The 12,726-nt window shown below is 39.8% G+C and overlaps 1 protein-coding gene across 1 annotated transcript in view; it reads left to right on the top strand.

Moving 5' to 3' along the window:
• LRRC36 (leucine rich repeat containing 36) overlaps positions 1-12,726 on the top strand; it is a 55,498-nt gene that overhangs the window by 2,341 nt on the left and 40,431 nt on the right. The window contains exon 2 of the mRNA XM_010346780.3: positions 8,062-8,189. Coding sequence (XP_010345082.2) covers positions 8,062-8,189 — 128 coding nt within the window. The remainder of the gene's footprint in view (positions 1-8,061; positions 8,190-12,726) is intronic.

Below are 12,726 nucleotides of genomic sequence, written 5' to 3'. Positions count from 1 at the left end.
AATAAATAAATAAATAAATAAATAAATAAATAAATAAAATCACATACTATTAAAAAATTTAATAGTAATTTCTTTTTTTTTGTTTTGTTTTGTTTTTGAGGAGTCTGGCTCTGTTGCTCAGGTTGGAATTGCAGTGGTGTGATATTGGCTCACTGCAGCCTCTGCCTCTCGGGTTCAAGCAATTCTTCCTCAGCTTCCCGAGTAGCTGAGATTTAAGGTGTGTGCCACCACACCAGGCTAATTTTTTTTGTATTTTTAGTAGAGACGGGGTTTCACCATGTTGGCCAGGCTGGTTTTGAACTCCTGACCCCAAGTGACCCACCTGACTCAACCTCCCAAACTGAACAGTAATTTCTTGATATCACGAACTATCCAACTAGTGTTCTTATTTCTCCAATTGTCCTATAATTTTTAAAATTAGAATCCATATATGGTCCATATATTGCAATTGGTTGATGTATGTCTTAAATCTTATTTAATCTGTAGGCTCTCCCTTTTTTCTCTCACAGTTTCAATTGTTTTTGAAGAAAGAGTTTACTATAACCTGAATTTTGCTCATTGCATTCCTAACATGTCTAACATTTTCCCATGTTCCCTGTACTTCCTATGAATTGGTAGTTAGGTGAGGCTTAATCAGATTTGGGTTGGATTTTTTTTTTTTTTGCAAGATGATTTTATACATAATGGTGTATGTTTATATTAGAAAGTATATAGTTCTTAGTGTTCTTTTTGTGATATCAGCCACTGAATATGATTATCTAAGTTAATTCATTAGGGATTGCAAAATGGTAATTGTCTATTTCTTTAATTCTTCTTCATTAACTGTAATACTTCTGTAAAGAGAAATTTCCTCACATCAACTATTTGCTTATCCTGAGGTACAGTTTGTGTAGAAAAGGCAGCATAAAACTTGATTTTTTTCACCTGATGTTCCAGCTTGCAGAATAATGAGTTATTTTCTTAGCATTCTCCAAAGGTGACCAGTGAGGACTGTTTTGCTTTCTCACTATCACTATAAACTCATCGATTTAAATATATGTCATAGAGCTGGGCACAGTGGCTCACACCTGCAATCCCAGTCACTTTGGGAGGCTGACACGGGCGGATCACCTGAGATCAGGAGTTCAAGACCAGCCTGGCCAACATGGCAGAACCTCATCTCTACTAAAAATACAAAAAAAAATTAGCCAGGCATGATGATGGGTGCCAGTAATCTCAGCTACTCAGGAGTCTGAGGCAGGAGAATCACTTGAGCCAAGGAAGCAGAGGTTGCAGTGAGCCGAAATCGCACCACTGCACTCTGTGCTGGATGAAAGAGTGAGACTCAGTCTCACAAAACAAATAAGTAAATAATTATATATATATATATATATATATATATATATATATATATATATCTTAGCCTCTTTTCTCTTGTCATAACAGAATGCCTGGGTAATTTATAAAGAACAAAGTTGATTTGGCTCATGGTTCTGGAGGCTAGGAAGTCCAAGAGCATGGTACCAGCATCCTGGTGAGGGTCATTCATGGTGGAAGGGCAGAAGGTGCATGCATGAGATGAGAGGGAGAGAGAGGGAGAGGGAGAGAGAGAGGGATAGGGAGAGGGAGGGGGGAAGAGAGAGAGAGAGAGAGAGTGAGAGAGAGGACTGAATTCATTCCTTTATTAGGATAACTAACTCCCATAACTAACTCCACAATAACAGCATGAAGCCACTATGAGCTGATCACCTCTTAAAGGCCCCACCTCCCAATACTGTTACATTGGCAATTACGTTTCAACATGAAGGCTGGGCATGGTGGCTTACACACTTTGGGAGGCCAGGGAAAAGGATGAGGCCAGGAATTTGAGACCAGCCTGGGCAACATAGCAAGACCCTGTCTCTACAGAAAATTTAAAAATTAACTGGGTGTGATGGTGTGTACCTGTAGTCCCATCTACTCAGGAGGCTGAAATGAAGGATCCCCTGAGCCCAGGAGTTTGAGGCTGCAGTGCACTGTGATAGTGCCACTGCACTCCAGGCTGAGTGACAAAGCAAGACCCTGTCTCTGAATAAATTAATACACTTCATCATGAGTTTTGGAGGGAACATCCAAACCATAGCAATATATTTCAATGTGTGTTTTAATCCATTATAATTATCATAATAGATGTTCAATTTATCCTAAATTTAATTAATAGGCAATCTTTCAAGTTGACTCCTGAGGTCTTTTTTAAAAAGTTTTATTAAGATTAGAGGAAGATGGCTGATCACTAACAGCTTGGGATTGTAGCTCTCACTGAAAGCGCAAAGAATGAGAGGACGCCACACCTTCACATGAATTCTTGTTGCTCACGCACCAGGAGATTCCCAGCGGAGGAGCCCCACGAGTCGCCAGCGCGACTCTTGTGACCGGCGAGGCGGTTTTGCCAGCGCCTTGGAGCGACGGTTCTTGGTGCAGAGTCGGAAAAGCACCATCAATCTTAACACCGCTAATTTGGTCGATGCAGTGGGTTGTTCAGATTTCGGCGCTGAGAATCAGTAAGTTGGACGTCCACTCAGAAACCTAATTACAAAGACGGTGAATTCAAAGACCACAGATGGATAAATTTATAACGAAGGGAGGAAAACGGCCAAAAAAAGGCTGAGAATGCCCAAGATCAGAACGCCTCTCCCTCAGCGGGGGATCACAGTTCCTCATCAGCAACGGAACAAGGCTTGATGGAGAACGAGTGTGTTCCAATTACAGAAGCAGGCTTCAAAATGTGGATAATGAGAAACTTCTGTGAATTAAAAGAACTTGTTTTAACCCAATCTAAAGCAACTAAGAACTTTGAAAAAAGATTTGACGAAATGTTAACAAGAATACACAATTTAGAGAGGAATATAAGTGAATTGATGGAGCTGAAAAACACAATAGGAGAACTTCGTGAAGTATGCACAAGTTTTAACAGCCGAATTGATCAAGCAGAAGAAAGGATATCAGAGGTCAAAGACCAACTCAATGAAATAAAACAAGAAGACAAGATTAGAGAAAAAAGGATACAAAGGGACGAGCAAAGTCTCCAAGAAATATGGGACTATGTGAAAAGACCTAATCTACGCTTGATAGGTGTACCTGAATGTGACGAAGAGAATGAATCCAAGCTGGAAAATACGCTTCAGGACATTATTCAGGAAAATTTTCCCAGCCTAGTAAGGCAGGATAATATTCAACTCCAGGTAATACAGCGAACACCACAGAGATATTCCTCAAGAAGAGCAACTCCAAGGCACATAATCGTCAGATTCACCAGGGTTGAAATGAAGGAGAAAATACTAAGGGCAGCCAGAGAGAAAGGTCAGGTTACCCACAAAGGGAAGCCTATCAGACTTACAGCAGATCTCTCAGCAGAAACCCTACAAGCCAGAAGAGAGTGGGGGCCAATATTCAACATCCTTAAAGAAAAGAACTTTCAACCCAGAATTTCACATCCAGCCAAACTAAGCTTCACAAGTGAAGGAAAAATAAAGTTTTTTGTGAATAAGCAAGCACTCAGAGATTTCATCACCACCAGGCCTGCTTTACAAGAGCTTCTGAAAGAACCACTACACATATGAAAGGAACAAACAGTATCAGCCTTTCTAAAAAAATCATCAAAAAGAGCATCAATATAATGAAGAATTTACATCAACTAATGGACAAAATAGCCAGCTAATGGCAGTATTAAACTCACATATATTATTATTAATTCTAAATTTAAATTGACTAAATCCCCCAATCCAAAGACAGGCAATTTGAATAAAAAACTAAAACCCATCAGTATGCTGCATCCAGATCCATCTCACATTCGAGGATACACAAAGACTCCAAACAAGGGATGGAGAAAGATTTACCAACCAAACAGAGAGCTAAAATAAATAAATAAAAAGCAGAAGTTACAATTAAGCAACAAAGATCAAAAGAAGCAAAGAAGGACATTATATAATGATAAAAGGATCAATGCAACAACAAGAAGAGCTAAAGATCCTAAATACATACGCACCCAATACAGGAATACGCAGACATACAAGACTTATAAAGAGACTTAGACTCCCACATAATAATAGTGGGAGACTTCAACATTAATATTAGACAGATCAATGAGACAGAAAATTAACAACGATATTCAGGACTTGAACTCAGATCTGGAACAAGTAAATGTAATTAACATTTATAGAACTCTCCACTTTAAATATACAAAATATACACTCTTATCAGTACCACATCAAATCAACTTAGAAGTTTAAAAGAAATCTTGGTTGGCTCCTTGTTTGCTATTCTCTTCCCTCATTTTCTTTCATGTCTCCATTATTAAGGACAATTATAGGCATACCCATATTTAGACTGCATTCTAGCCCGGGCAATAAAGCAATACCCCCATCCTCTCTCCCTCTTCCTCTTTCTCTTTCTTCCTCTTCTTTATTCTTTAAAAAAAAAAAAAAAAAAAAAAAAAAGAGAGAAAACAGGTCCCACCTTGAGGAGAAGAAATAGACTTGCTTTGAACTGTTCTATCTAAAATAGAACTATTCTGCTTCTTTTCTCTTACAATATTTGCACTGTTATTTCCCAGCTTTGTAGAAAAAAAAAAGTTTTATTTATTAGAAACATTCCTTGTCATTATAAACAAGCTTTGTTAAAGGTTGTTAATTCAATTTCTAAATGAGCTGTAAATGGTTTTCATTAGAGAGACTACTTGATTTGTTGTTTTCAAAGGGAAAATTTTTGCCCATTGGGGTTATGTAACCCATATATTAAAATTGGAAGATCATTCTATTGTTCTTGGCATTTATACTATGCAGTGTTTGATTTGTTCTCTGATTTATTTGTCTTCACTCTTTATAAAAAACACTGAAACCAAATGCATGACCTCTTAAGACATGCATTCATGTGAATCATTAAAGAATGTTTGTCTTTGTGGCAGTTTATCATTTTAATGATAATTCGGGCTCCTTCTTAAAATGTCTGCTCTTCAAAACAGACTGCAGTGAAAGGCATGAGAAATGCTGTGGGTCATTGGTGGAACCATAATTGTCCTTAGCTTTTGTCACATTGTAACAGACTCACAAGGTGCTAGATCATTACATACCACAGAATTACCAATACACTGCCCTCAAAGTCAGGAAAATTTTATTTATTTATTTTCTTTTTCCTTTTTTTCTTATTCTGTTGCCCAAGCTGGAGTGCAGTGGCATGATCATGGCTCAGTGCATCCCTAACCTCCTGGGCTCAAGCAATCCTCCTGACTCTGCCTTCTGAATAGCTGGGACTACAGGTTCATACCACCATGCCCGGCTAATTTTTTCTTTTTCTTTTTTTTTTTTGTAGAGATAGGTGCATTTTAAAAAGATATAATTCACATACTATAAAGATCAACATTTTATTTTATTTTATTTTAATTTTTTTGAGTCAAGAGTCTTGCCCTGTTGCCCAGGCTGGAGTGCAGTAGTCCGACCTCAGCTCACTGCAACCCCTGCCTCCCAGGTTCAAGCAATTCTCCTGCCTCAGCCTCTTGAGTAGCTGGTATCACAGGCATGCTCTACCATGCCTGGCTAATTTTTGGTAGAGACATAGTTTTATCGTGTTGACCAGGCTGGTCTTGAACTCCTGACTTCAAGTAATCCACCTGTCTTGGCCTCCAAAGTGCTGGGATTACAGATGTGAGCCACCGAACTCAGCCATGATTCATTCTTAAGGTGCCAGTAGTTTTTGCTCTTACACCATAAATGTAAATGTTAATACTGTAAAAAAGGCAATTAATTTCTTTTCTTCTTTTTTTTTTTGTTTTTTGCCCTCTGAAGTGAATGAATTGAACCAAATAATTAAATTCTTTATATTATTATGAAATTACTTTTTTAAAAGTAGTGTTATCTTTGTGGACCCCTGTACATGTCTCAGGGACCTCCAGGGGCTTAGAGACCACACTTTGAGAGCTGCTACATTGCTATGATGTTTTTAAGCTTGTCTTGAAACATTAAGTTACAGTTTTCATTTGTGGATGCATCTTTCTGGAGTGATTTTAATTTTACAACTACCATTCTACTCCTTTAAAAAAATAATAACCTCATTTAAGATTTGACTATAATCCTTTTCTGTGGCTCTTTAAGTACAGTTAAGTTTTTGTAAACTTTTAGGTGGGAAAGGTGGGTCAGAATAGCTTTTCTAGTTTCAAGGTTTTGGAGCTCCCTCTTCTGTTGTGTTCACAAGGTACTATAAAATATGACGTGCTTCCTGAGATCCATCCACTCTGCTTCCCTCCCCTATTCATATCTGGACCTTTTCTTTCCTTTTCATCTATGTCCCTCCTCCATTCAATGTAGATTCTACTCCCACTAATTTTTCACTGCTATGGGTCTTGTTCTGAAAGGGGTCTTTGGTTTATGATTTTTTAAAGCTTATGGGAGCTGGGGGGGGTGGCTCATGCCTATAATCCCAACACTTTGGGAGGCCAAGGCAGGTGGATCACCTGAGGTCAGGAGTTTGAGACCAGCCTGGCCAACATGGTGAAACCCCGTCTCTACTAAAAATAAAAAAATTAGCCAGGCGTGGTGGCCCACACCTTAATCCCACCTACTTGGGAGGATGAGGCAGGAGAATTGCTTAACCCCAGGAGGTGGAGGTTGCAGTGAGTCAAGATTGCATCACTGCACTCCAGCCTGGGCAACAAGAGTGAGATTCCATCTCGATAATTATAAATAATTAAGTTTATGGGGCCTGGACTACTCTAGCACCATAAATCCTTACTTCAGTGCAGTCCCCTGGCACTTATCTGCAAATTGGATTCTGTAGAACTCTCTTCCAGTTTTGGTTGCTATTCTCAGTTTGGCCTACCACACTTGCCAGTGAGTTCGTACTGGTAATTTTGAGATTCTCCTCTCTTCAGTGCTGTTAGTAGTCTAGTTGACGGCCAGGCTCAGTGGCTCATGCCTGTAGTCCCAGCACTTTGGGAGGCCAAGACTGGTAGATCACCTGAGGTCAGGAGTTGGAGACCAGCCTGCTGAAACCCCATCTCTACCTAAAATACAAAAATTAGCCGGATGTGGTGGTACACGCCTGTATTCACAGCTACTTGGAAGGCTGAGGCAGGAGAATTGCTTGAATTCGGGAGGCAGAGATTGCCGTGAGCTGAGATCACGCCACTGCACTCCAGCCTGGGTGGAAGAGCAAACAGAATAAAGAAGTCTAGTTGACTTTCCTCTACTTCTTCGTGTGTTTGTGTGTGTGTGTGTGTGTGTGTGTGTGTAGAATACACACACACATACTCTCACTTTCTTGCTCTCTTTAAAAACAGTTATACATGCAAAAAATATTTTTCCCTCACTTAATGTCTTAGAGATCTTTCCATATGAGCATCTACAAATCGACCTCATTCTTTTTAATGGCTGTATTATGGTAATTAACACTTGTGTAGCACTTACCCTGTGGCCAGGCACTCACTGTTCTATGTTTTGTATACACATAGTAATTTAATTCTTATTGCATCTTAAGAATTAAGTACCATTGTTACCCCCATTTTACAGATGAGGCAACAGATGCACAGAGAGGTTAAGTGACTTCAACAAGGTCACAAATGTAGTATATTGTCTTTTGTATCAATGTACTATTATTTAGGCTGTCTAGTTGTATTTTTCTACTGATGGACCTTAGACAGTTTTCTATTTCTTTCTTTTTAATTTTTTTTATTGTCTTAAAACCTCTCTGAAATTGACATCCTTGTGCTATATTTTATATAACCTGGCAAAATTTTGTGGGCTATTATCCATAGGGCTAAATCCTCGCAGTGGGGTTGCTGAATATCTTTTGAAATTTTGTTCTGAGAACTTTTGGAGACTTTTAGTACATCCTTCAGGGAAATTAGAAAAACCCAAGGGCTCTATAAAACTAAGGTTCAATGTCACTGTTTTAGATCATATTGCTGCTTTTAAAAAGAAGATCTGATCTTATGAGGCTTGGATGTAGGACCTTTCACAGTTGGGATATGGGAGAAAGAAAGGCCTACTTTCACTGACTCTGCTGTTTATCCAACCAGAGATCATAATATATCTACTGATGATCTCTTTTCAGAACTGGTGGAGTCTCTTTCATTGCAGGGATCTTATGCTGGAAAAATCCATTCCATTGGTGATGCCTTCAGAAATTTTAAAAATCTCCGATCCTTAGATTTGTCAAGGAATCTGATCACTAGCCTTAAGGTAAGTTCTATATTCGATGACCAGCCTGATCTACCCAATTTTTTTTTTTTTTGGATGGGAAGAAATAGAAGATAGACCATGTCTGCTGTAAGAGCCTACCTGAGGAAAAAAAAGAAGAGATAGATCATGTCATCATGGGGAATATAGGATCTTCCCTTTAAATGATTCCCAACTAAATTTAATTATTTACTATAAAATTCTTTCAACTTTGCAGTATATTTTAAATTGTTTGTTATAAAATATTGGGAGGGGAATTTCTTTTATACTCTGAGAAAACTATATCAAGATATCACTGCCAGCTGGGCTCAGTGGCTCACGCCTGTAATCCCAGCATTTTGGAAGGCTGAGGCGGGTGGATCACAAGGTCAAGAGATTGAGAGCATCCTGGCCAACATGGTGAAACCCCACCTCTACTAAAAATACAAAAATTTGCTGGGCATGGTGGCACATGCCTGTAATCCCAGATGCTCAGGAGGCTGAGGTAGGAGAATCACTTGAACCAGGGAGTCAGAGGTTGCAGTGAGCTGAGATTGTGCCACTACACTCCAGCCTGGTGACAAAGCAAGACTCTATCTCACATAAAATAAAATTAAATAAAATTAAATTAAAAGATATAACTGCCTAGGGCAACAGTGTAAATTTTAATGTATATAAAAATTATGAAGAACACTTGCAAAAATACAGATTCTCAGTCCCTACTGTGAGAATAGGTCTGATTTAGTAGGTCTAGGGTAAGCTCAGGACATAATCAGGGAATTCTGTTGATGTTGGTATATAAAGCATACATGGAGAAACACTGGCATGTGTTGTTATTGTGGATTTTTTCTAGGAGGAGGAGGAAGGTGTAGTCTTAGAAAAATTTAGGTCAGGGGATGGTGGAGTAGAGGGTAGTACAGGATGACAGGAGGGACCAAGCATGAACAGTATGCGTGTGGATTAGCAAACACCCACAAAGAACTCTACAAACGTGAGTGTGCACACACAGAGATGCAAGTTTTGTTTTCTGTGGTTAGACCCCCCAAATACTCCTTCCACATGTTCCCCATTTTGCCTAAGCTCTGTACCTGTTTTGGCAAAGCCCTTTTTTTTTTTTTTTTTTTGAGATGAAGTTTTGCTCTTGTTGCCCAGGCTGGAGTGCAATGGTGTGATCTCAGCTCACTGCAACCTCTGCCTCCTGGGTTTAAGTGATTTTTCTGCCTCAGCCTCCTGGGAAGCTGGGATTATAGGCATGCACCACCATGCATGGCTAATTTTGTATTTTTAGTAGAGACAGGGTTTCTCCATGTTGGTCAGGCTGATCTTGAACTCCCGACCTCAGGTGATCTGCCTGCCTCAACCTCCCAAAGTGCTGGTATTACAGGCATGAGCCACCGTGCCTGGCAGCAAAGCCCTTCTATGCAAAACCGAGGGTGACAAAGACTCACAGATGCTATCCAGGATTAGTTACCAATCTCCTGGGTCATCTACCAGTTTTATACTTCCTAGGAATATTTGTTCAACAACACATCCAGACCCAAATCCCAAGGTTTAGCTAAGGGCCTAAAAGATCAAAAGCCCCAGCAAGATCAAATTTCCATCTAGGACTCTGAAATCAGCAACTCCAAGTTCAACCAGGTCTTTAGACTATTTTTTAACAGCCGTTTATATTTGGCCTATCAGTTTCAGAAATAATTGGTTCTTTCAGAGGTGATAGGATCCAATTTAAAAAATGAAAAGATAAAATGTAAAAAGAAAGTATTAATTCAGAGTTGCTTAGGTCTCCTCTTTTGTTTATTCTTTTTCAGGCTAAAAAATTAAGTGAACATTGTTGTAATCTGTTTTTATACTTCTTTTCTTTCCACTTCTGTAAATTGGGTGAAAAAATTATAATGATTAATCAAATCAGGACTGGGCATGGTGACTCATGCCTGTAATCCCAGAGCTTTGGAAGGCTGAGGCAGGCAGATTGCTTGAGCCCAGGAGTTCAAGACCAGCCTGTGCAATATAGTGAGACCCCATCTCTATTTTAAAAAATCAAGTTAACACATGTAATCAAATAGAACATATTATAAGACCATCAGTACAGTGCTTGGCATATAGGGAGCACTCAGTAATATTAGTTTTCTATATTTTTTCATCTATTATTTTATTTTATATATTTATTTTTCTGAGGCAGAGTCTCACTCTGTTGTCCAGGTTGGAGTGCAGTGGTGTGATCTTGGCTCACTGCAACCTCCACCTCCCAAGTTCAAGAGATTCTCCTGACTCAGCCTCCTGAGTAGCTGGGATTACAGGGGCCTGCCACAACACCTAGCTAATTTTTGTATTTTTAGTAAAGATGGGGTTTTGGCCGGGTGCAGCAGTGGCTCACGCCTGTAATCCCAGCACTTTGGGAGGCTGAGGTAGGTGAATCACATGGTTAGGAGTTCGAGACCAGCCTGGCCAACATTGTGAAACCCTGTCTCCACTAAAAATACAAAAATTAGCTGGGTGTGGTGGTGCATGCCTGTAATCTCAGCTACTCGGGAGGCTGAGACAAGAGAATCGTTGGAACCAACGAGGTGAAGATTGCAGTGAGCCAAGATTGCACCACTGCACTCCAGCCTGGGAGACAAAGCAAGACTCTGTGTCATAAAAAAAGAAAAACAAAAAGTTTCACTGTGTTGACCAGGCTGGTCTTGAACTCCTGACCTCAGGTGATCCACCTGCCTTGGCCTCCCAAAGTGCTAGGATTACAGGTGTGAGCCACTGTGCCCAGCTGCATCTATGATTTTATATTAATCTTTAACAGTTCTGAATCCTTTTGTTTAATTTTCCTCGGAGAGAATGTTTTGTGATTATTTGTAGTGTAACTTTGGGCAGTACATAAATTCATGCCAACTGGGAAAAGTGAGAGGAGGATAGAAAATGTTTCCTTAATTTTTATACTGAGAGACATTAAAGATTACTTGAGCCAGGTGTGGTGGTTCATGTCTATAATCCCAGCACTTTGGGAAGCTGAGGCAGGAGGATTACTTGAAGCCAGGAGTTTGAGATTAGTCTGGGTAACAAAGCAAGACCCCATCTCTGCAAAACAAAAACAAAAACAAAAAACAAAAAGTCAGGTCAGCGTAGTGGCTCACGCCTGTAATCCCAGCACTTTGGGAGGCCGAGGCAGGCGGATCACAAAGTCAAGAGATCAAGACCATCCTGACCAACATGGTGAAACCCCATCTCTACTAAAAATAGAAAAAGTAGTTGGGTATGGTGGCACGTGCCTCTAGTCCCAGCTACCTGGGAGGCTGAGGCAGAAGAATCGCTTGAACCTGGGAGGTGGAGGTTGCGTGAGCTGAGATTGCACCACTGCACTGCAGCCTGGTGACAGAGTGAGACTCAGTCTCAAAAAAAAAAAAAAAAAAAAAAAAGCCATAGCTGGTGGAATGTGCCTGTAATCCCAGCTATTTGGGAGGCTGAAGCAGGAGGATCCCTTGCCCCAGAAGTTCAAGGCTGCAGTGAGCCGTGTTCGTGCCACTGCACTCCAACCTGGATGACAGAGCAAAAGTCTTTCTCGGAAAAAACCAAAAAACCAAAAAACTTGAGCTGGACCATTAGACCATGAAAGATAGTCCTAATGGTGTACTGCCCTGAGAGTGAGGCCAAGGGCACTGATAGCTATTTCTAACTACTGACCCATTAACAATATAGAAGTTAATGGACTTGGAGAAAAAAAAAAAAAGAAATGCATCAAAGTATATACAGTGTTCTATTTGGGAATGTTTTGTATCTATCTTTGAGTTTTCTAAATTTCTTGCAATGAGAAAATGATAACTTTAAATGAGAGGAGAATAAAAACATTATTTTATAAATAATAATGGAAAATAATTTTACCTTTCTGAAATAATTTTCAATGACAGAATTCCTTTTATGGCAAGCATTTTTACTATTGAAAGTACATGATTAACCAGGCACCGTGGCTCATGCCTGTAATCCCAACACTTTGGGAGGCCAAGCAGGAAAATTGCTTGAGCTCAGGAGTTCAAGACCAGCCTGGGCAGCATAGTGAGACCTTGTCTCCAGTAAAAATAAAAAAAATAGCCAGATGTGGTAGCACGTGCCTGTATTCCCAGCTACTCAGGGGCTGAGGTAAGAGGATCACTTGAGCCCAGGAGGTTGGGGCTGCAGTGAGCTCTGATTGTGCCACTATACTCCAGCCTGGGTGATAGAGTGATACCATGTCTTTAAAAAAAAAAAAAGTATGTGATTATACATAAATGTACATGTTTTGAAATTGTCCTGAAACTTAGTGTTGGGCAAAAGCAGCTAACTAGCTAAATACATAAGGTTGAAATAAATCTTTTCAATAGCAGGTTTCAGCAGAGGAAGAAAATTGTAGCGTTTCCTCTTGAGTTTGCCAGACTTGATTGTACTGTTGCCAGTTAAGTAGCAGGTGAGGTTGCTAAATCCACAGAAAGAGTACTGAATAAGGAAGAACATTTCTGCAAAGAACTGACTGATTGATTAAATGGGAAGCTTGTATGGTAGCAGGAACTCTGAAGAGGAAAACAAAGACAAAAAGAGC

This window comes from Saimiri boliviensis, chromosome 1 (assembly GCF_048565385.1).
Source record: "Saimiri boliviensis isolate mSaiBol1 chromosome 1, mSaiBol1.pri, whole genome shotgun sequence".
Classification (NCBI taxonomy): domain Eukaryota; kingdom Metazoa; phylum Chordata; class Mammalia; order Primates; family Cebidae; genus Saimiri; species Saimiri boliviensis.
This window is presented reverse-complemented; position numbering and strand designations above follow the sequence as displayed.